General features: G+C 46.8%; 1 protein-coding gene across 5 annotated transcripts in view; it reads right to left on the bottom strand.

Annotated features, from left to right (window-relative positions):
* Positions 1–25,219, bottom strand: part of PSKH1 (protein serine kinase H1) — a 50,950-nt gene that overhangs the window by 17,973 nt on the left and 7,758 nt on the right. For 3 of the 5 annotated variants that reach the window (XM_032700850.1, XM_032700853.1, XM_032700852.1), the window contains exon 4: positions 1,565–8,326. In XM_032700850.1, coding sequence (XP_032556741.1) covers positions 8,009–8,326 — 318 coding nt within the window. In that variant the 3' untranslated portion in view covers positions 1,565–8,008. Of the gene's footprint in view, positions 1–1,564; positions 8,327–21,399; positions 21,442–22,186; positions 22,226–25,219 lie in introns of those variants that run through there. The other 2 variants (XM_032700854.1, XM_032700851.1) reach the window with 2 other exon arrangements.

Genomic DNA, 25,219 nt, shown 5'->3' on the forward strand with positions numbered 1-25,219 from the left:
GGGCTGGCTGTGCCTCAAGGGCTGCTCAGAGGGTCTTCAAGCACAAGTACCTACACCCTGGCACCAGCCCAGAGACCACCGTGGCACTGAGGGGGGAGAAGGGTCCTTCCACTGACCCACGTGTGAGGTGACACCAGGGAAAGGACTGTGGAGCTGCAGCTCAGCAGGCTCAGCACCAGAAAGCTCAGCCTGCAATGGAGGGTGGATGCTGGTGGGTTCACAGGATCCTAAAAGATCCCTGCATGCAGTTTAAAGCTGTGACTTGTGCAGCAGCCTGGGAACACAGAGCTGAAAGGGAAAAGTGCTGAGAGCAGCTCCAGGTCTTGGGGAAGGTGGAAGGGGGAGGCTGGAGAACCTGCTGCTTCACACCTGCAGATCTGCCAGGTAACAGAGCGGGAAACTGAAGGCCATCCCAATGGAAAATCTGAAAACAAAATTCAAGGTCAGGTGACAGGTTTTCATCCAAATGTTGAGACAATGGCCAGTGCAAAAAAAAAAAAAAAAAATAAAGTCCTGTGTGACATGGGAGTAACAAGACACATGTTCAGCGAATTACAACCCAGTTCCTAGCTGCTCAAAATAGAGCTGGTGATGGGTCACTGTGGAGAGGAGCAGGATCAGACTGTCCCAACACGAGGCATGGGGTTTGTTTTTCCTTAGCAGTGATGTGAATGCAATACAAAACCTTTCCTGTGTGAATCACAGCCCCCAAAATGTTGTAATCACTCTATCAAGCAGTTGCAGAGAGAATGTGATGCTATACAGGGAGACACCCATGGGAAGGGGTATGGAACATCAACGGAGGGCAAAGACAAATAGCCCGGCCCGTATGATTGAGTTTAAAAAAGATCTGCTCAAATAAAGCCCAGGGCTGACAAATTTTAGTTTGGTAGGATACAATTTAGCTTCATTTAGTAGTCTGCTCTGCAGACAATTCCTAACTGACCTTAAAGTCAGGTGAATGTCAGAGATGTGGGAATGGGCCATGTGGGCAGAGGAAACTGGTGCCTACAAGGAGCTTCAAGCAGGAATTGAACAACTGCAGCACTATGGGTCATCTGCTCCACGTGCTCAGGTCACTGTCAGCCCTCCCACCACGGGGACAGGGTCCCCTGCTCCTGAAAAATCCCCTCCTTTCCAGGAGGAGGTGGCTCAAGAGGGGTGTGCACTGTTCATTTGATATTACAGGTTTTGCTCAGAGTGAAACTGTAGAGGTGACAAGTGGCTGTGTGCAAACCAGAGCATTTCTCTGGCCCAGTTTGCCACTCTGCAGCCAAAGAAAAGTGAAGACAATGTCCCAAAGTGCCTGTTAAGCCTCCCAACCCTGCCTTCCAGCAGCAGGCTGTCACCCAGAGCATCCCATGGACATCCCAGCCTTGCACAAGGTCTCCCTTTGGCAGCTGTAGCAATAAATCAGCAAACTATTTACCTTCTTGCCATGACCCAAGAACATGCTGGAGAGGTGAGCAGCTCCTGGCTTTCCATGTGTTTACTGATCATCATTCCCAGCAGTGAGCCCACGGGTGATCCAGGAGGCAGAAGTAACGACAGCAGAGCCACGGGGTACACAGAATACATGGACATGTTTTAGGAAACTGAGTACACCAAATAAATAATTCTGTACACTCTAATTGTAACATTATGGACTAATTACAATGATTCCAATCTCATCCAACGCGACAGTCCCTAGAGTAAAGCCAGGACTCAAAAGGCAAGTCACAGAACGGGACACTTCTCAAAACAGTCCCATGAGGAGACTGACTGGATACGACCGGAGTTACTTCCAAACAATTCCAACCCAGCACCGGAAACTGGGCAACCAAAAATAACATCAAGTGCCGGAAGATCTCCGATCCCGAGAGCTTCCCGGGAGGTGTCTTTCCGTAGTGAAAGGCAACAGGAAAACTTGAGGCATCTGAGCGTCCAGGCAGGAGCTGCTGGTTTGTAACACACCTCGCTGGGGCCGTGGAGCTGTTCCAGGATCTCTTCCACATTCAGCAGACAAACAGTGCAACGACACCTGTAACAGCAGCGAGACGCTTGCCCGTCACACAGGAGGGACCTACAGCATTACCAGGCAGGGGAGGACAGGGGAGAAGGAACAACTGTCCCCAGGCAGAGCTCCCTCTGCTCTCAGGACACCGAGGGCGCCATTGCATCCCTGCTGCTTCACATTTATTCCTTTGGGAAGGTTCCTGCACAGTAAGGCACAGCTGGCACCTGCCTCCGGAGCACCCAAGAGCTGCGTTCTTAATGCAGGATGAAAGAGGAGACTGAGTGGTCAAAGAAAGCACCATAACCCTCCCAGGAGTGGTGAAGGCAACTCAGAGCTGGGTCTGTGGCACCGAGTGGTGCAGGCACTGTGTGGTATTTTCCAGGAGGAAGCCGAGTGGGTGAGAGGCTGGGACAAACCACCCTCCCTGCAAGTCCCAGGGCTCACACTGCTGCCAGAGAAGTTTGCAACTCCTCCTCCCAAAAAGCTCATCTCTGTGCTGCTCTGCATCATTTAGAAAAAAAAATTAAGTCAAACAATTGAGATTTTTAATTTATGCCACCTCAAACCTTCCAAATCTTTAATATCATCACTTAAATTAAGAACATGGCCCCACACAGCACCACAAGAGGCCTGTAACAGCCACACACTAGTTGCCCTACGTGGTACAAGATCATATTGAGTTGAGCCTGCACTGCAAGTCCTCAAAGGGAGCCTTCTCCCATGGATGCTTCTACCTTGCCCCAGACTCACCACAGCTCCTGCAGAGCCAAACCCAGAGCTGCTGCCCAGTAGCAGAGTGAACCATCATCCCTATTCCAGTTTGTGCATTAGATAAAAGCTGACTCTATTAGCCAAACACTTGGGTAGAAAACAGGACTGAGAAATAGAGCAGGGTCTAAGAAAGAATGTAAATTATCAGGACAGAAAAATCTGACCTAAAAGAAGAAAATATCCAGATTCCAAAGGAGTGAAGAGTCTGAGGGTTTATCACATCCAAAACAAACACGTAACACAGGCCCTGCACTGCAGCTGGTTTCCACATTGCTACTGAAGCCAGCAGGTCTGAGCCCTTTTGTCTGGGCTTAAGCTCCTCACAAGGCTCTAAAGCTTTCCCTCATGCAGGGCTGTACTCTTCCAAGAACAATGCAGACCAGGAAGAGGCAGGAGCATCTGGATGCTATCACAATCTCAGTGTTAAATAGCACAGACTTCTTCTGCATTGAAGGAAAGGGGGGTTTCAACCACTGGGTTGACATGTGAAATTTTTTAGAAGCCTGAGAAGGGTGAGAAGCAAATCAAACATGGACCAGTAATTGCTGTTTTAGCAAAAAGCATAGAAAAATCCACTATGCACTCAAAAATCTGGATGTGAATCTGTAGAGCCCCTAACACTATTTCTGGAAGACCTTTTCACATTCTTTTCCAATAACTCTCAAAAAAAAAAAATAAATCAAGGAATCAATATTCTTTGAAGCTGTAATTCTCTCCCCAAAGAGAGCAGCCAAACTCCCAGGACAAAAGGATGGGATTGTTTTACACAGTACTGCTAAGTTCCAAAAGGCAAACAACCCTAATTCCCTTTACTTCTTAAAACTGCATTTCCCTGAAACAGAACACTCTGAGAAGTAACACCCTCAGCTGCTCCACCGTGTCTCAAGATGGGAGAAAGTCCCAAACTTACTGCCCAGAGAGGCTTTGGGTGCCCCATCCCTGGAAGCATTCAAGGCCAGGTTGGATGGGGTTTGGAGTAACCTGGTCCAGCGGCCCTGCCCATGGCAGGGGGTTGGAATGAGATGAGCTTTAAGGTCCTTTTCAACCTAAATCATTCCAGGATTCTGTACTGATTCCAGCCTCAGCATCTTTAGGCTTTGCTTCCCTGCAGTGTCCCCCAAGATGCCTCCCCAAGGCAGGTGCTGGTGAGCATCTCCTGGCGACAGTGGGGGAGTTGACTGCACATGCCTTGCATCCCTTCCAGCGGGTGCTTGTGGACTCATGCTCATCCCTCTGGAGGCTGAAATGCTGTTCCTCGGGATCAGGTGCCACAGAGGGCAGCTAATGAACATCTAGGACTAGGTCCAAGACCATCATCCAGCAAACCAACCCCCTATTCCTCTTTGTAAGAGCATCTCATCCAGAAACAGTGCGAATGTAGCTAGAAGAGGGTTGTGTTTGGACAACACCACAGCTTGCCACTAGGTGTCATTCCAACTTCATTTTCACTGCATGAACCAAAGTAAGGAAAACAGAACATACTCAAGAGATTTGCACCCCAGCTAACACAAAGACTGCACTCAGAGATGGTCTGGAACATGCAGTTGTTACCTATTTTCTCCCAGCACATACAGGACCAAAGGAAGGCTTCCAAAAAAATCCTACGAGCCAAATTAAGAACCACTATCAAGAGCCAAAGAAGGAGATTAAAAAAATTAAACTGAAGAGCAGAAAAAAACATTTCAGAGACTTTAGCTTCTAAAATCCCCAAACAAGGCACTCCTGAAAAGTGTAAACTCCTGAGACTTAAGACCTACTGAGCACGGAGATGCTCCCGTGGAATGAAGACAGATGATCAAGGTAATTCACAGTGAAGAGTTTCTTAGAGGACAGATTGAAGGCACTTGGACTATGGCTCAGAATTACAGCACTTTGCCTGTCCCTCCCTGCACCTGACCCAGATGAAAACATGCCCCAGTTGCAAGGATAAAAGCACCCGAGGAATTGGTTTTAAGCTGGACCTTCTGACACGGCACTTGGATCTTCACAGTTTTCAGATGGATTAAGGAAAGATCACTGAGGACTCCAGGGACACTTGGAGGGAGCTCTGCTCATCTCTCTTCTTCCCACACGTTTTTGCTTGGGTGCAAGAGTTCCTGTAAATACTGAATTTAGAAAAAGAAGAGGGAATGAGCCAACAGTGTTCTAATCGAACAATGGAAGGAAAGCCCATAAAATTTTCCCCAAGTTTACATTGATTTTTCCATGCAAACAAGAAAACATTGTGAAGAGAATTAAGAGTTCTTTTTCTAGAAAAGCCAAAGCCCCTTATGGGATGGCCTTGGTCCTCTTGCTGTAATTCCCAAGAAGCAGAGTGCCCGAGGACCACAAACACCTCTGTACCATGGAGAGGCAGAGATCCAGCATTGCTCATGCATGTGATGGATCCTCCCTTGTGCCAATTCACCCCCAGTCACAGAGCATCACCACCAAAACCTGACACTGCCAGGAACCTGCACAGCAACATCTCACTTCCCACAACACATTCCACCCCAAAGTCACCACGAATCACATCGCTCTGAACTTTTCCTGGTGAAAAACCAGTTGCAGAAAAGAGCAACAAAGCAAAAAGTGTCTCAGATGAGAAGATTGTTTTCTACTTTGTGAAGGTGGAGAAACAAGCCTGGTCAGCCCAGAGCTCAATGTCCTGACCTCCTCCCCATCTCTATTTATCCCTCATCCCACAAGAGAAGGATGAAGGAACAGTAAGGGTAGACTGCACAACGCCTGTGCATTTTGATGGTCTAGTGGTCAGCAGGAAGGGTCTCAGGGTCTAGAGATCTTGGCTCAGTTCATCAGTGTGACCCTCTCACACTGGCAAAATACCTGTTTTAGGGATAAACATGCAAAATAATCTGGGGAGGGCCACGAGGGCACCAGGGAGGTAAAGGAGATCACAGTGCCTGGGTGTGACGCTCCAAACACACCAAAGACTCTTTGAGTAACGGCTCAGAACCAGAAGTGCTCCGAGGGAGCATCCTGTCATCATCTCACGGGTAGGGCACCCTTGGTCCAGCTGATGCTGGTCTCAGAGGGGCTCCTGCTTTCAGAGAGCTGTTTGGCAGTAACATGAGGGACACTGAATCCTTTATGAAGCAAAATGTGGCAAGCTGGCTGCTCTGTCAGAAATCACATCTAGTTTATAGCTCACGGTAACAAAACCACGTGAGGAGGTAAAAGACACCGAAGACATTTTTGTTTGCAGTCCACAGACAGAGTTGAAAAAAACAGGTTTTGGGAATTCTGCGGTATCTGTTAATGCTGATGGAAAAAAACCTGCCTGTGCCATGGTAGGATGGTTGCTCAGAGAAAGGGGAACCTGCAAAGGATGCAAAGCTTTCAAAACAACATGAAAAACCACGCAAGGGATTTAGAATTCACCCCTGCTACACACAGTGGCTGTCCTCAGGTTTCCTCTGCTGTACTCCCCACTGCATGCTTGGGCACACCAGGCTGAGCTTGCTGTGGTTACACCCCATTCCAGCTATGGGGTGGGAAGCACATCCCTAGGAAATTCCCCTTTTCTTTTCTTCCCTTAGCACAGAAAACTCAATCTTCTCCCACCACTGAAGCTGCTTTGCTGTTTGCTGACCAAGAGGCCAGTACAGTGAGAGCTCCCTGGAGATGTGACAGCCCTTGCTGACACTGAAACACCGTGGCACAGGCATCAATCCTGGGAAAAGGCCATGCTCACCAGTCCCTTGAGTTTGCACCTCCCACCAAGAGCCAAGCAAGCACTTCCCAAGTGCACAGCACGAAGCAAACCGGCTTCATATGAAAAGTTTCAAAACCCAGCATTCTCTTTCAATGCAGATCTTGTCTCTGCTACCACGAGAAGCCAAACCCATCCTGGGGCTGTGCCATCAGCCTCACTTTGCTGCTGTAACTAGCTGGGAAGATAACTCAGCAGGCTTGCACAAAGCTCAGCTCTGCAGTCCCCACCTCCCCTGAGAGTCCTTCACGGGAGAGCCCCATATCACCCACACAGCACAAGGACACCTGAAAGGCAACTTTTTCCTGCTGAATTTAAGTCACCCCTAACAGCTCTAAGGCATTTGTGCAACATCTCCAGGGTACTGTCACTGCTGACACTCCCAGACCGGGCTTCCACTTCTCAAGCCCTTACCCTGATGCCATGGAGTGATTTGTGGCTGTCCCAACAGCTCCCACCACCACCTCACTGTTCCAAAGCAGGAATGGCAGTGCTGGGGCAGCACAGGCACACAGAGCAGGGGAGCCCTGTCAAATCTGCAGACAGAGAGCAGCCTGGAACCACTGGAGTTCTGGTTCAGTGACATGGTCAGTAACACAGTGGTTATAGCCCATCCCAGCTTTGGGGTGGGAAGCACATCCCTAGAAATTCCTTCCCTTCCTCCCCCCCCACTTAGCACAGACAACTCAACTTTCTCAATTTCTTCTTTTGAAGTGTGCAAGGTGTGTAACAGGTCACAGACACGGCAGAGGCACGGCCCAGCAAGAACAACAAACCCTGCACGGCAGGCACCGGTCTCGCCGCAAACAGGGGAAGGATGATTCAAGGGGCAGACCCTTGACGTCACCAGGGCGAGCAAAACCCTTGACGAGCAAACCCTTGACGTCACCAGGTGGATGGCAGCCCTTGGGGGAAACCTCGCAGCTTCCCAGCTTTCCATCATGGAAAACTGCTGTCTGGCATCTCTTTGGCGAGGAGCTGGTGGGCAGCCCGTGAGTCAGAGCTATCCTACTTCCAACTGCATATGACTCACACCGGCTTTGCTGCAAAGGCACCACGGAGTCTGACTAAACCAGCTCCAAATCTGTGTGTATATATAATTTTTGATACATATACACACCCACACGTGTATGTGCACACACGGACGCGCATGTACAGGACAAGTGATTTGGTTGGTTGTTTTTTTTTCTTTTCCCCCCCGCACGCAAGCGAGAGAAACTCAAGGTTCTGGAATTAATAAATAACTATGAACAAACCAAGCTCCCGGGACACGGAAAGAGCTCTTCTCCCCACGTGGCTCCTTAATTTTTGTACTGCTCGGTGCTCTGAGCTGCGCTCTGAGCCCGCAGGGGCTCCCCCCCGTTCCTGGCGCGGCACAGCTCGCAGGGCTCCCTTTCCTCCGCACGGGGGGGACGCTTCCTCGTGGATGGGGGGGAACACCTTGGAGGAAGGGAGGGAGGGAGGAACCCGGACGTTCCTCACGGGGCGTGTGCGCACACCTACACGGCAGAGCAGACATCTGGAAAGGCTCAGCCCGTGTACTGCTGCTGGTAGCGCAGGTTGAGCTCCCGCAGCTCCCGCTCCCGCACCCGCCGCGACTTGTTGGATTTGGTGGAGCGGCTGGAGCGGGTGGACTGCGCGGATTTGGTGCTCTGGCAGCGGGAAGACGCCCTCTTGAGCAGGTTTTGGGAGATGGAACGGTGGAGGTTCTTCATGGAGGAAGAGGCTGCCATGCTGACCACCCATGGGTGCTTCAGGGCCTGGAGGGCCGTCATCCTGTCACTGGGGTCCACCGTGAGCAGGCGGTCGATGAAATCCTTGGCCAGGTTGGACACGCTGGGCCAGGGCTGAAACACAAGAGAGCTGATTAGAATGAAACATCCTGGCACAGCTTTGCTGATTCATCAATTCCACCCATGCCCAAAAGGCACTTTGGGCCATTCTGCTGCTCCTCTTCTCTTTTATCCTCAAACCTTCAGATCTGTGACTGATGGTATCTGCCCAAGAAGAGTGAGACACAATTACTTCAAGTCAGAGGGAGAGGTTGAATTAGTGGGAAATGCACAGTAACTGTATCCCATTGAATACCCTCCCCAGTCCAAGGGCTCTGTACCTGACAAAGCATGAACACAAGCCCTGTCACTCAGAGGATGGATCCTGACACCAACCCCCTGGGGCTCTTCTCACTCTCCATCTTAAGGCACACATCCAGGGAGCAAGCACTGACCTCTGCACCAATCCCTGGAACCAAACCTAGGGAAAATTTTCTGCTGTGGAACTTGGTCTCACTCCCACATGGAAATTTAGATGTTGCTACTGGTCAACTCTAGAACGGCATTTCAGCCCAGCTGGAAACAATCCCATAAAATGTTCTAAATATATAGAAACGTTTGATATAAGACATTTTCAAGAATTTTTACCAAAGAAAGAGGAAGGAATTTTTTTTACAAAATGCTAGTTTTAAAGGAACAAGCCCAAAATAACTAATTAGATATAATAAATATCCTCCCAGCACACCCAAGAATGGTCACAACAACTTATGAGTCAAACACCTACAGCCACACATGCTGGAATTGTTTAATTTCTAAAAAAATACTATATTCACACTAAGGCAGGAAGTGAGAACATTTCCTTCAGCATGAGGTTAAGGCTGGGCTGTGGACAAAGGTAGATAGAAAAACGTGGCAAAATGAACTGTAAGGGTGGAGAGGAGGAGGCAGCGTGGCCAACAGAAACCCCCAAGTGGTGAACTGAGCTGGGCAAGGGCAGGTTTCTGCAATCACAAGGTGTTATGTGGGTCTCACCCCTCCTGAAACCACCAATCCTGAATTTTTAAAGTCCATGGAGCCGACATCTCAAGCAGCATTAAGAAAAAGCCTGAGCAGATTCCTGCAATGAAGATTTTGATACAGTAATGGTGATCATGTACAAACACATACATGTAACTGAGCGGAAACACCGTGTCTCTCATTCTTCTCTTCCTTAGGTGAGTAAGAAAAGCACCCAGCTATTTTAAAATTCAGGTTCCACCAACTGTACAGCCAGATATAAAGCCTTTCTCTTGTGCAATTGGTCTAAAAAAGGTACGGCCTGATTTTTTTGAGGTTTGCAATTCATTGCTACCGAAAGCAGGTTTTGCTTTCAAAAGACTCAAAGACACCAGCAAGAGAGCAGATCCCTGGGAGGATTTTCTAATGAAGAGGAGGATGGTCTGAGAGTTACAGCACTGCTCCCAGCCCATGGCCAGGAAAGCTGAACTCGGGCTCTCACTGAGGAACTGGCTGCCAGGGGGATCAGGGTACACACAGTCTTATTTTACAATGACTAAAACAGTCTGGCTTACTCAGCTGAAGTGGGATATATAATCACTGCCAGTAACTATGCAAGAGAAGAGAGTGAAAATGATAGGAACTACTTGATATAGAGAAAATACTGCTACATGAATAAAAAACTAAAAATGTTCCTGAATGTATTCTGGACAGAAATGGAAATACTCCAGAGAGCTCAGGAAGGAAGCACAGCCTTCTCCTGTAGATCAGACACCACTTCTGCGCTTTGAAACCACATCCAAAATCCACTCCCCTCCACATTTCAAGAACTAAATCAGTTAACAAAAAAATTTAGGATAAGGTACTTCATTTTGTTAAATAACAGTGAAGGGAACCAACTCCCAGAGTTTAGTCTTCATTGGTATAATCTCAGCTAATCCCAGGTGGTACCATCTGTCAACTGGCAACACATCACCTTCCCTTCACACTCGGGATCTCCAGTTACAGACCTTTGGGCTCTCTCTTCTTGATGGACAGATCCAAATGAAACCCAGCAGCACGAGGTTTTGCCTCCGCTTTTCCAAGCTTGCCTTCAAAAACTTCTATAGTTCTGTAGCTTTTTTTTTTTAATGAATAATTTTCAGCTATTCATTCAGTTAAAATCACAAAGTCATCATTACCTGGTTACACCCCATCAACCTCCAATCCTTTCTTTCCTTCTCCTCCTCCCAGCAGCCAGAGCTCACCCCGTTCTGTTTCCTTCACAGAGGACTCATTTTCCACTCTCCAAACAATCCTAATGAGACTTCCAAGCTAATGATACTCTGTCCAATTTACTGACTTTAACTCAAAGTGACAGCAAACACAGGTGACAATTCTACTCTCTGTGCAGTAACTTTTTAAGAACTCTTTACTACCATCTTCATTTCTGTTACTGGCAATTTAAACTACTTAGGATACCCTGACAGAGCTTTTGTCCCACTCAGATGGAGAAAACACATTCACACAACTCCAACCTCATTGTTTTTCCTGGAGTATTTCTTCCCCTCTTTCTCTTAAAGGTTTTACCTTTCTGAATACCATCCCTCACAGAAATGCCAGGACCTCCATCCTCTCTTTTTTCTAATCTGAAAGCCAAGAGATGCAAGAAATGCACTCACGTGAAAAACACTTGAGGACTGACACAACAGTACTTGGAAATACATCTTCAGGACATGCAGGAAAGCATTATTTCCTCTTGCAGGTGTTAGTAACTGCACAGACCTGGAATTTGAGGCAACCCAAGAGCTATTCTGCCATTCAGATGCATTTAAACTTCAGTCAACTGACATTCCCGCCAGTGAAACGAGCCTCTAAACACCAGGAACAATATTGCTTCAATCTTTTCAAGTCTTATTAAAAGACAGCAAATATGATGATTTAGAATCTGAAGAAACCCATAAAGTCTGAAGAGCTAGGAATGGTGATACATAACCAGCCTGAGCCCTGAGAGGCCCATCCAGTTTAATGAATCCTAAAGAAGAATAAACTCCAAACAAAAGCACATTGGATTTCTCATTATTCCAATTACTCTAGTTTACCACAAATGTTGAATATGGAGTACCTGCAATTAGATTTTTCTTCCGGTCAGCAAACACAAATCAGTTTATTGATCTGTTTATGCAGCCAGAGGTTTGATTTGCTGCACCACACGCATCTTTTTTATTTCACTGAAGCTTTTTCCTTAAAAATAGGTAAGGCTACATTCTGAAGAAGCAATTTTCAACCCCAGTCCCTGGAGAAATGTATCCACTCTCTAGAAACCTTGCATCAGTTGGCAAAACAGCAGGTTTAACTTAGCAAGACCTAAGCCAAGTTGTGTGCAAATAAAGGAAGAAACAACCATCTGACTTCCAAGCTTTGTTTTTAGCCTTGACAGTACCCACTGAAGGAAAAACACATATTGATTTACTGGTTCCTACCCAAGTTACATGTTGTTTTCAGGAGAACTGACATGAGCACTAAAGATGGGGAAGGTGAGGGACCTGTGCAAAGGTCTGGATCTCCCTTGCCAGTCAGCCTTTACAAAAACAAGAAGCACAAAGTATGTTATCACAGCTGCAAATAATCGCTCTTAGGCCAAAAACACAGTATCCCAGTCCCACTGATTCTTGGGATGAGTCTGATGGAGCATTGGAGAAGCCTCAAAGCACCTGAGAGGCTGAGAAGCCTTCCAGCAGCACACAGGTTCCTGCCAGGCTCCCCTAACAGAAAACAATCAGACAGCTACCTGGAAGCTTTACAAGACAAAATAGATTTAGTGGGAGTGAGTCTGCCCCAACAAATAGACTGGGCTCAACACACCCACTTGGTCAGAGGGAACAGCCTTCACGTGGTGCCCTTATCACTGTTAGCAGCAACACTCCACGCCACAGAACATGAACATGCCATTTCTGTTGTCATTCCCACTTTGATGTTGCACTCCCAATTGTGCCAGCACGGACAGGTTGGTTTGTGCAAACAAAGTGAGCCAAATCAGGGTGTTCTGGTTAATTTTTCAGCTGGGGTTTTCAGCCCAGCCATTCCTTGGCATGACTCACCCGACGGCTGCAGAAGCAGCTACATCAGCCCAAGCGAGCGACTGGCACCGAGTCCAGGATTAGCAACACTTCAACCAGGTATGAAACCTCTACCACAGCCTGTCTTACAGCCCTAATGACAATGGGAGAAACTCCCACAGTGGAGATCTCTAGCTCTGGTCCCTCAGGAATGCCAGCTGCTGCTTCTGAGGTGCACCAGCATTCCCCACAAAAGCACCTCCTGAACTTCTAAGCTCCATGACACACAGGGCGCATCGCCCATCTGCAATCTCGGCCTTGCTAGACAACAAACTCAGGGGAAAGCAGCCTCCTTTACAGTGCTTTAAAGAGCTCTCAAGTGTGTCATGTTTTATTCAGACTTGGGTTTGGAGCCTGGAGGAGGAGGAAAAGAAAGAGATCCTCCTATGAGTGTCACTTAGGCTGTGCGATTGCGTGCGGCGCTCGGCTCTCTGCGATTAAATCCCATCACCACCCCTGCTTGTTATTCACATCAGCATAAAAGCTACCGAGGTGCCGTCCACGCCGGCGTGTGGGGAACAAACAACACGTTGTTCTCCGGTCTGAACAACCAACCCACCTCTCTCCCCTCGTGGCTGACGCGAGCGCAGGCCCGGCGGCGCCGCAGGGAGCTCCCAACGCGCGTCGCAAACCAAACGCTGCCCCCCGTTAGTTGCCGGCGTGGATCTTCTCAGCCAACTGCACCACACTGAGGGAACTGCCTTCACGTGGCAGAGCAGCTCTCAGGGTTGAGTTTGGACACCAGAGTAGAGTCCCTGAATTTTACTCTGCCTGCGACAGGAGCCGCTGTGGAGCGGTCACCAAAACCTGCACTGCAAACAAGTCAACAGGTGTTTTATGCCAGCTTTTCACTTCTTTTTACCTGAAAATACACGATTAAGAGGTTTATGATACATTGTCCTGTCAGATACTAGTTCTTTAAAATATTTCTATTACATTCAGGTTTCTAAGTTACTTTGTTCCACCTCCCCAAGTATTTCCTTTAAATCAGATTTTGGAAGTCTCTATATCTCAGCAATGCAGCTTCCCCCAAATACGCACTCGTACCCCCAGATCTGCTCATATCCAATCTAACCGGGCCCTCTGTCAGTGTGAAGCCATTCCCCCTTGCCCTGTCACTCCAGGTCCCTGTCAGAAGTCCCTGTCCAGCTCTCCTGGAGCCTGCTTAAGTACTGGAAGGAGCTCCGAGGTCTCCCCAGTTTTTCCTTTTTCAGGCTGAACAGCCCCAGTTCTTTCAGCCTGTATCATAAATATGAACAGTAAAGGCTTTTTTCTTTCAATTTATTTTCTTCTCCCAAAACCGACTCAATCTAACACACAGGTATGGTGCTGGGGGCAGAGCACATCTCTCCAGCTTCTATAACTTTTCAGAGCAGCTGCACATTAAAATTCTGATGTTTATGGTGGGAGACAAATGACATGCTGTTAGTTTTGAAAAGGAAACTAACTGGATGATCTTAGAGGTCTTTTTCAACCCTAATGATTCTATGAAGGTCCCCAAGAATTCTTTGCATTGCATCCTTCACCCATTCATGCTAACAGTTTTGTCTAATTTAGGGGATTCCCACATGACTTCAGAAAAAGGGAAGTGTCAACTCCAAAGGAGCGGCTTGGGGACAGCAACTGTGAGACGTGATGTGGCAAACCAGCCTAGGACTGTGCTGGGGCTCTGGTAACACCAGGCTTGCACTCTCCCGGCCATCACTCAGCCCCTGAGCAGTTGCAAAGAGGTGATCAAAACCAACCAGTTCAAAAGAGCTGGAACAAAAAGTTTCCAATGAAAAGACGTAATGTGCTAAAGTCCGCGCAGGACAGACTCACGAGCATTCAGCATTAATTTGTTGATGTGGGGAGGAGGAATAAAGGAAGGATGAAAGAGGAAAATACAACAGCCCTTTAATAATCCAGAGCATTATAAGTATGCGCAGCCATCTGGTGCTGTGAACTTCTATAACCCAGCTTTTCGAATGGAAATAGCCAGCCCATTCTCCCTGTACAGGCACTGAGTATTCAGCTGGAATCATGCACTGAAATTACAGCAGCTACAAAAACAATAAGCACAAAGCTTTTCTCTCCCACCTCCACCTAGAAGGTGGCTCTTCTAAGTGCAATGCCTAGGGAATAGCTGTTAAAATGGGGTAATACCATATTTTAGCTTGGCTCACTTCTCCTAAAAATGTGTCAGCAAGTTACAGTCACGCACAGGGGACTTTAACCACTACCCTGACTGAGAAATTGCATATTGAGGAAGCTCAAGGGTCAAGAGAACCTGGACTTGGAAGAATGCAGGTGAAAAGATGAGATCACCAAGTACACACTGCTGGAGATTGCAATCAGAACTGGGAAGGAGTCAGAAATTTCCAAAGGTATTGCTGTAGCACCAGTTCACAGCAGTATTTTCAGTAACTAAACCGGGAAATACCTTTCCCAACCTGTTCCTGACATCTGGGTATCCTGACATCTTCGGTGCTTTTATTCCCAGAAAACTCAAACTTGAGCTGAATGATGTTCTCTCACTCTGAACCACTGCCTTAAGCGAGTATTGGCTGCGAACTGCAGCTGAAGTCAATACGTGTTTCCACGCACAAATTCAGAGTAACAGTTTAATTAAGAAATAGTAGCTCCTGACAGGAGGAAAAAGTCTTCCCCAGGGAGGAAGAGTATCTTTCATCACGCTGATCAGTGCAGTGGTGGGAGGATGAACAGATAAGCTTATAACCTCCCACATACACACCCCCCCGTCCTGCAAGCTCCAAGCTGTCGGTGCACAAGCCCTGGGTGCTTACAAGGGAATGAACAAGGGGGAGTAAATCCTAAGACAGTCTTAGCTGCCAGTTCAACTATGCTCTGGCAGGCACCAGCTCTCCTCTGCTGCTCCAGACAGCTCCTTTAACCTCCTCGAGCCCAAACACAGCACACAAGTTAATCATAGAATATCCCAAGTTGGAAGGGACCCACAAGGATCGAGATGAGAAGTTGTGCCTCAAACATCAGCAATGTCCAGGCTCCAGCTGCCCCACTGCCTGGCTGGACTCTACTTTCTTCCTTAGTCACTCTTTCAGTTTTAATCATAATCCAACCCTGGTATGGGTCAGAAGAGGTGAAATGCCCCTTCTTTCATCTGAGCACTTCCTGAAAGCACAGGTTTAGGGTATCTAAGTTCTTCCCAAGTTAGGCCAGGATGGTCCAGTCTAATGCCATTCCTGTTTCTCTCCCAGAAAGCACTGCTTTGGGTAGGCAAGGTGGATATAACCTATTTTGAAGTACACAAAACATCAGGAGACACTATAAGTAGTGCTTGGTTTACCACAGTTCAGTCCTGGGTGACTGGTTTACAGTTGTCCTTCCCGGTACTATTTGGGATGTTTCTGTCAGAATCCAGAGCAGGACAACTGTTCTAGATCCCATTCCAACAGACACATTTCTCCTTATTCTCTTCTTGAATTTCTTTCATCATCCCAACTATTCAGTGATGGAGACAGAGATCCTGTTGAACAACAGAGTATGTCATTGACACTGCACCAACCTGCACATACACAAGAAGGAAAACCTGAAGTAGCAAGGACAAATCAAACATCCCTAATTTACACATTCCTAATTCTACAACTACAGTCTTATATCAGTGTGATTTTTTTCCCCCTGTTCTTTTGTACATTGTTGGGGTAATTTTCTTTCCAAAACAACATAAAAATATTTCAGTCTGCTATGTGAAATCATACTAACTATTGTCAAGCCTGGCCACCCCCAGGTTAAAAAAGGCTGCAGAGAAAATCCAGGTGAGGGCTGCCAAGATAGCCAGGGATCCCTGACACACAGCCTTCAAGAAGGGCTGGAAGGAGCTGGACTTGCCCAGCCTGGAAAAGAGAAATCTAAGGACAATCTAATAGCATATTACATTTACTTAGAGATAGTTACAACGATTACAAGGAGCCACCATATAGCAGGTCCAAAGAAGGGGCAACATGGAGAAACTGTGCCTTGGAAGGTCTGTATCAGGAAATACCAGGGAAGGGTGGTGCAGCCCACTGAAGAGGTGGGGGATGTCCATCCTTGAAGACTTTTAAGATTCAGGAAGACAAAGTCACAGCCAACATGATCTAGTACTGGCAACAGTCCTGTTCAAGCTGAATGGGATCAGAGCCCTCCAGAGGTCTCTTGTATCCAAGGTTTCTTTGACTCGAGTGCTTCTCCACCCTGTCCCCAGCCAGCACTGTCAACTCCCCTTCATGGCAGCAGCACATCCCTCCTTCTGACATGTATCCCAGTCCAGGCTCCATCCCACATGTTTAACAGGGTCAAGTGTGCCATCAGTGGTTCAGGAATAAGCATGTGCTGATCAGCTCTGGGTAAATTTTGAAAGATATTCAATTATCTTTCCTGCAGCAAAGGATGTGCTTCAGTTCCCTCTCCCACTGAGCCACCAACTTCCATAAAATTCATAGAAACATCAGGCCTTTGAGTCCTCCACGTTGCTCAGACTGGGCTGACACTGACCTTAGAATTTAAACAGTTAATTCTGGAAAACTGAAAGACAGACAGCACAGTTCCACAAACTCTGCTTCCTTGGGAAATCAGGGTGAAAACAGGGCTGCAACAGACATCCAGGGATCATGCAATCCATCCCAGGGTCCCCAAAGGATCCACTGCAGATGCATCACTCCTGACAGATGACTGCCTCACTTGTTCTGCAAGACAGCTTCAGCAACCCTCTGGGTACACATTTTTTAGGAGCAGGAGACACTGGTGTTGTAAAAGGTCCAGAGTGAATCTTTCTAAGTGCCATTTCAGGCTCTGGTTTGACATAATCTGGGAAAGAGATTATTCCTTTTCCCCTTTGAAGCAGCCTTTTGCATATTTGCAAACTGCTATGACAACACGTTCTCCAGGCCAAACAGCCAAAAATGTTTCAGGCTTCCGGAGACTGTGGTTTTTTCGCCTCACGATTGTTTTCGTTGATCTTCTGTCAAGTCTCTCCACTTGGCCCGTGGTGTTTTTGGAGTCTGCTGCCCAGAAGTGTCAAGAGCTTCAGCTTGGCATGCAGAACCAGCCCCTAAACGCAGCAGGATCACACCACACGCTGTTTTCCTGCTCATACACCTCAGTATGTTCATCTTTTCCCACAAGTACGATACTGCCCTCACATAACAGTTTGTGATTCATAGATAGATCCTTTTCTGAGAAGCCAACACTTCCTAATCTTCTGCTCTTCACCTGTTTTTGTGTACTAACTTGCTCTTATTTTTTTTTTAAAAAATACACCTGCTATTGAACTGCTCAAATTTGTTAGGGCTACCTAGAACTCAATGCACTTTGCAACCTTTCCTCAATGTCATCTGCAAATATAATGAAAAAAAACCTCTGCTCCCCTCACCAGGGTTTGTCAATAAACCCTGAAATACCTCTGGACCCTTGGCAATTTCTAGAGAGCCACCATCACTACGTGTTCTATTTTACTGATGAGCCACCAGCAAGTAAATGACAATTTTAACACAACGGGGTTGGGGAAACACAAGATTTGGTCCCCACACTCTCCCTGTGGCAGATTTTGAAAGCTCCACACAGCAAAACCTGCCTGCTGGCTTCTGTCCCCAGGATGACTGGAGAACATTATTTTCCTCACTTCTAGGTAACAGAAGTTTTGCTCGGTATGAAGGGCAAATGAGGACAAAATTATCTGTAACAGTAAGTGGAGCAGCACAGCTTTCCTGGTGCCAACCCTTCTCCCACAGAACTTCTCACCTCTCGACACAGAAGACATCAGCTCATGCAGAGGGCATGTGAGGTAATGCTGCTTGCCCAAAGCCAGGGAGAGGAGAAGGCCCCCTGCTTCCAGAAGATGAGGAAGGCTTCAAACCCTGCCTCTCCTTTGCCAGCAGACTTGGGTAATTCACTTGGGTAATTCTGTTTGTTAAGAACAAATCTTAAGATCCCACTTGCTCATTAGATTTACCCACACTGACTGTTCAGGAGCTCCATGTGCCTGGCACACCCTCAGCACACACAGAAGGTTCCCAAAGCCAGGCTACAGCACATTTCCAAACAGGGAGTTTTCAGAGACCAGGAAACATGTCCATGAAACAGCTAAAGGTCCCTCCAATACCAGATCCATCCTTGCCAAGCCCCTGTGCCAAACGTTCGAGGTACGGGAACTCCTTTGAACTTTGGAAGAGGAGTTTGCCACGAAATTATTTTACATTCTCATCCAAGGCTCAAGCTAGTTTTCCTTAATTTTGCAATATCAGTCTCTGGAGCAAAACAGTGGCTTAGAATGTCACCAAGAATCCCTGAAACCTGTAAAGTTAAAAGCAAGTGAAAAAAAATATAAAGGATTAAGTGTAAAGAGGCAAAAAACCGTAACCCAGGCACTCCTATCAGCAGCTGATATAACAGTATATAAAGTCCCTTGAGTCATTCTAGCTGTAACAAGAAACCTTTCTCACATTTGAGCTACATAATCATTCTCAAAGTGATCAGACTGTGAAAAAATCCCTTAGAAATTACTCCTCAGACACAGGCAAAGGTAGGAAGCACACAAATACTTTAACCAGAAAGCTCAGTTCTACCTTTTGTGAGGCACAAAATGAAACTCTTTGGTTAATCACTCGAAGTGCCTGAAGTGCTGTTGCATTGGATGTGTAGGGTGTATCGTGCTGATGGAAGTTCACAAGCTACAGACACACAGCCAGGCACAGGTCCACACCAGCCCTCAGGTGTCCCCTGCACGAACAGCAGGTTATCTCTTAACAGCCACCACCAGAACGTTCTGCCTCTCCTCCACTTGTGCACATGGCTCCCATGCCACCAATCAGCACTAATCCAGTGTATTAGCGAAAGCTCAGCTTTCAGGAAAATCCATAACAACATCCATTTAAAATAACAGAGGTATTGGAAAGCATGCCTGGGATTTCTACCTTGTCACTCACTCGGGGCAGCAGGAGGGCGAAGCAGGAGGGTGGTGAGAGCGGAGAGAGAAGCAGCAGCTTGTGCTCCAAACCAGAGAACTTGGATGCACCACTGCTGGTTTGAGCCACCCCTTCCAGCTCCAAACAGCAAACCCAGTTCCCTGTGCCTGCAGCCTCGATGCCTCAACTGCAATCTTGTAAGGTTTAGGGATTTCAGGGTTTAGGTAAAGAGACTGCCAAGAAAACTTCTGGGCTTAGGGAGCACCTTCTGAGCCTTCCAGCTCAGCACCAACAGAATTCCCCCAAAACAGCTTTTGCAGCTGAAATGAGATTTGGACTATCTGAAATCAAAACCTTGACTTCCTACCTATGCCACATGTGCTGGTTAACTCCTCCCTCATTGCATCCCAGGGCAGGGGCACACTGCAACTGCTCGGGAGGTCCCAAATTCCGGTCAGAGGAAATCTGAGACATCTTTCAACACCACATTGTTCCAAACATATCACGTCCAGCAGCCTCACTCTAAGGCAGGGTCAACTGCAGGCCACAGAGTGATTTGCAACAAGGTGCATGTTCACAGCCCTTCTCTGCAGAGCTCAGCTTTGATTAAATAAAACTGGCTTTCAACCTGCAGCAGGGACAGCAGCTGGAACCACAGCCAGGTGCCAGCTCTGCAAAACCTCAAAGCCTCAGTCTGGGGGCTCAGGGGGGAGTTAGGAAGATGCCGTATTTTTTTTCCAGAGTGCAACACTTTGACAGCACCCACTTGAAAGCTCACTTTAAAAATGTTCTACAGGTGCCTGTCAGTGCTCCCTGTGCCTCTAGGATTAAACCAGCCACAGGGAAAAGAGGAAATGGCCTAGGCTATTTTTAGGGAAATGTAAAGGAGTCAAAGGCACCAATGGTAGCTGATAGCTCAAATCCTTTCTGTTAATAATGTGTGTTCTGTATAGAGGGAGCTTAATATTCTTTTTCTACCCTCCCAATGTCCCTTTATCCCTACATCCATAATTCTGCAGAAATACTATTCCACCACTAACAGGATTTTATAGGGCCCACAGATGAAGAAATGAAAATATATGTCAAATCCCAGCACTATTACATGTCCCTTTCCCTCAGATATGGCTCCTGCCTTCCATCCTTATATTATGTGCCATACACTGTGCACCACTTCCCCAAACCCAGTCATTCACCCAAAAACCTTAACCAAAATGCTCAGCTGCTGCCCCTCACCCTGCAGGTGCTACTGGTATGGACAGCAGTCCTAAGGAAAAAGGGCTGTGAAGGAAATTACTGGGGAAAAAACCCACATTCCTCTTCTCCATGGAGATTCCTTTCCTGCTTTCTTTGTTTCCAGGGGCTTTGAGGCTCAGCAGAGTTTCCACCCTGCCCTTATGACATGCACAGTTCTGTGAAATATAAACTGCTAACGTTGAGTGTTGCAGACTGCAGTGGTACAGAACTGACAGATGTATGAAGAGAAAGATCCCCCCCTCTCCTTGCTTCCCCTTGCTTATCCTGCCCTAGGATTTGGGGTTATCCTCACTGCAACATAACCTGAAGTAAACAGCAAAAAGGCAAAAGGAGTAACTGGAAAAGGTCCTTCTGACACACCAATTCCACCGGAGGAAACAACCTTCAAAAAGTACCTCAGAAAGCAGCCAAAGCGAAGGGGAATTGATTTTTAAATGCATACACTGGTTTCAAAGCCCTTTCACCGGGAAAAGGTGTTTCTTTACGTGCACACCAAGTGTTTACCAACACAACACGCTGAAGTTTTGCGGGAGCACGGTCACTGACACCCGCGGGAAGCAGGACGATTTTCCAGGTTTCTCACTGTAGTTATTGGGTTTCCAAAGACAATCCTGCAGCGGGAGAGATCTGGACAAACACTTCAGCTCCCGGCGATGGAGCAACACAAACCCACCTGCACCCTCACACCCGCCGAGCCGCCGCGTTAAAAGCAGAGGGAGAGCAGAAGCCAAGAGAAGTGCATTTACTGGGCTGGTCTCCCTGTTCCCTGCCCGGCTCCGAGAGGAGCTTTCATCCTGTTCGAGTGCCTGAGCTCTTCAAAGCAGAGCACAGTGCCCTTTTCAGCAGAGCCCCGGCTGCAGCTCCGCCAACACTCTTGTTGTGCTACTTAAAAATCGCCGCCGCTTTCTCACAGCCGTAGGAAACGCAAAAGCACATTCCTCTGTAAATGGATGTTTTCTTACTTTTTTTTTTTCCTCCAGGCAAAGGCCTCAGCAATTTATATTAAAAAAAACCCCAACAATTCTTCCCTACATGGGGGGGGGGGAAAAACCAAACAAACCCAGCTCTGATTTTTAGAAAAAAATAAAATAAAAATGCCTGCATTGGTCTAACAACAGGACTACTGTAAAATGCTTCTACCACCTAATGTGGCTCACAGGGAAAAAACAGCAGTTGCTGTATGTAAAAAGCTCTTTCTTTCCCCAAGAAGGCTAAAATATGGTCCCAGAGACTTGTATGCTCATGCAAACAAGTACTGCAGATGTGGTTTAAAACCTTGCCTTCAGCTGCCCTGTCCCTGTTTTCCTCGTTATACTACAGTCAACAGCTTGAGACATGGAGAACTCCAGGGGGAAGACTGGAAAATTGGCCACCCTGATGGTTTGAAGTCTCTCCTCTCTTCTGGCACAGAGATCAGAGGCCAAGGTGACGACTTTGTCTGGCAAAAACATCTAACGGGTCTAAAGACCATCTGGCACAGCCAGGGAGGGCAACACCATGAGCCAGTGTGGCCAGTCAGGGTCTCCTTGAGTGAGGGATCCTGCTGCATCCAGACCCTCCCAGGCACTGACCCCATGGAGAACTTCCAGAAGAATAAGGTGGCTTTGCAGTGAGTTCCTCTTAGAGCAAAGGGCAGCAGAGGACACCGTGCAAAGGTAAATCTTCCATAAATGGGAGGCACCTACCAGCTCTCCTGGTCTCTTGTACACACATGACTTTATCTCCTGTATTAAAAAAAAAAATACAAGACCAAGGGAGCATTAGAGGCCAGTGGTGATTCTCTGTTACTGGCAATATTTTAAATCTGCTTTGAGTGTTTTCCCAAAGACATACTCCAGCCCAAACTTGGAGAAGCCAGGCTGCCTTACAGCCCATCTCAAACAGGAGATGTACTAGGAGAAGATAACCAGAGCAGAGTCTTCCCTCATTCAGGGCAGTTTCTTCCCTATAACCAATTTAATTAGCAGATAACCTCTTATATATTACCAAGTTTTGTGTAAGTATGTACTGCAGGAAAAAACCTGGACACATTTCTGGGGTAAACAGAGTATAAAATAGAAAATAAAGCTCATATGCTATGGAACACTTGATTTTTTTCCAAACTGGTATTTTTTATAAAGTGGTTATACTTTTATCATCAAAATAACAAAAGACTGTGGTTTTGTTTAATTACACAGTCATATGTAATTAATTTTAAGTGACCCAAAGTGCAAGTACACAGGAGTCATTCCAGGACTGGCAGCCAGCCAGACCTGTCATAGCATCAATGCAAAACCTACTGCTCTTTAAAAAGCCACATCCAAAATTTCAGAATACTTGTCCTGCACTGACTGAACTCTCCTGCAAAGCAATAAGGATTATGGAGAGATTTTCTGTGATATGCAAGTATAATTTTTCCCCTCTCCTACAGGAAATCAGCTTCTCCACTAAAATACAAGTATACAAGATAGAAAGTTGAGTTGCCACTTTACATTTCCATCTGCAACTTTTAGGGGAAGGAGGTTACCAAGAATAATTGCAGTTTCTTTTTACTGCTTGTGCCTTTTTTAGAATAAGTTTGTCATTTGATAGGAAATCCAACCACAGTTATTATAATACAATGACTGATCAGTCCCTTTGGAGCAGGACGAGGGATTCAGCAACCAGCTCCCAACTGAGTCAGAAGCAGTCTGGGCTCAAGTTCCACCCCATTCTCTCTCAAAAAGTTGAATAAATGCAGGAAATTAATATTAAAATTTGACAAGCCTGTCACCTGTCTCCATTATGTGTCACAAGGGATTTGAGGGATTAAAAGTCCTCCACAGCAAGGACAATTACAAGAATACTTTGAAAATGCTCTGCAGACGTGCCCACGTACTTGGGTAAGGACTCATCCTGTAAACATGCATCAGCTGCCTCGAAATGGCTTTATTTTTATCTTGCTGTCTGTCAGGTAGCACATGCACAGTTTGTTTGTTAATGCACTCCATGTTTCCTGCTTCTCCCCTGCTTGGGGAGAAAGTGTTTTGCTTCTTTACCTACATAGGTCGAGTTATTTATTGTGGGAACACCATTCCACTCAGCTACTCATCTAGAGTAACTTGGTTTTACTGTATCCAAGGGTGTTCTTCCAGCCTGCACCTATCCATGGAGGACCTGCAGAGTTTACTCAATACCTGCATTTAACCTGGTGCTTTCAACTCCAAGCTAGTGTGGAAAATCATTAAGGTTCTGAATGTTCAAGGAGAGAAAAGAAGAAATGCAGTGCACATACAATCTGCACGTCAGGCCCCTCCTTTGGCTCTGCTCTCAGGGCATTTGAGCTGAAAATCTCTCTTTACCATTAAAGTTTTTAGTATGTGTTTCTTGGCTGCTTTTGACAAAGCTTTGGAGGAGCTGCTGATACGCAGGAGGGCAGGAATACCATCCAGAAGGACCTCAGCTAGCTGGAGAAACGGCTCTAACTGCATCTGCCAGCACTGTCAGGGCACTTAGGGAGGAGGACACCCCACCAGATGTCTCAGAGGTGCCCAGTGAAAAGGCAAGTGGTGACTGTCCAGCTGCAACTGGGCAAATTCTATCTGGATGTAAAGAGAAATCACAGTTCCCACAAGACCTGGGCTGCCCCAGGACAGAGCCCAGAGAGGTGGTGACATCTCCAACCTCATGGCAGCTGGAGTGAATAAGGTGCTAAGCAACCTCATCTAGCTTGAAGTTCAGCCCTTCTCGGAACAGGGGTTTGGTCCAGAGACTTCCTGAGGTCCCTTTGTGCCTAAATCTTCCTGCAGTTTTAAGTTCAGTGGTAGGCACTGGAACACTACTGCAGGAAGCCAGGCCAGCTGTTCTCTCTGCATGGCTGCTCAGTCCCTTGCAGAGCTCCTCCAGACTTGCACTGCCCAACTTCCTTTGTGTATCAAACATGTCTCTCCTTACACCCCATTTACCAATGCACCCACTAGCACCATTATTTAGAACAAGCTTTTCAGGGTGTTTGATTAAGAGATGTTCCCACAGCAGCCCACACCAACCTCACCCACTGTGAACACACCACAAAAAAGCTGACTCTGTTCTATAAATAGGAAAACAGACCATGAGGGGAGATGATTTGCCCAGATCAGATAGCAAAACCAGAACAATTCATACACCCTAGCTCAGCTTCCCAATTTAACCATAACATGTATTACCTTCTACTTCTTCAGGTAATTTTCCCAGGTGTGTAAAGCAGCATAACAGTACTGGTATTCAACAGAAGGAGAAGCTTTGAAATAGAAGTAGAGCAACCCTATCCTAGCAGGATAATGATGGTCTGATGTTCATTTCTGCACTTTCAAAGGAAACTATGAATGTTATTCCAGCTTTATTCCTCAATCAACCTTTTTAAGTTACAAAGAGACCCCCAGAAATTAGTTTTATCCCCAAGATTTCAATTAAAATATTGCCAAACTTTCTTTTCAGTAAGTTCTAACAAAACAAGTGAAAGATAATAACTTTGCAGCAGGCTACATCCAATGCAGTGTCATTAGCCCACCCAACCCTTACTCAGGGATGCTCAGAAAAAAGAAAGCATACTAAGTTACAAAGCCAGCTTTCCTTCATTCCTCACCCTAGCCATTACTCCAAGGAGTTCAAAAAATACAGAAGAAGATACAAGAGATAATCAGTGCAGTGATGTCAGCAGTACCTGAATAACCTATTGTGGGAGACCTCTCCTATTGATCTGCTAATGGCCTCTTCAAACA

Source organism: Chiroxiphia lanceolata, chromosome 13, assembly GCF_009829145.1.
Source record: "Chiroxiphia lanceolata isolate bChiLan1 chromosome 13, bChiLan1.pri, whole genome shotgun sequence".
Taxonomy (NCBI): Eukaryota; Metazoa; Chordata; class Aves; order Passeriformes; family Pipridae; genus Chiroxiphia; species Chiroxiphia lanceolata.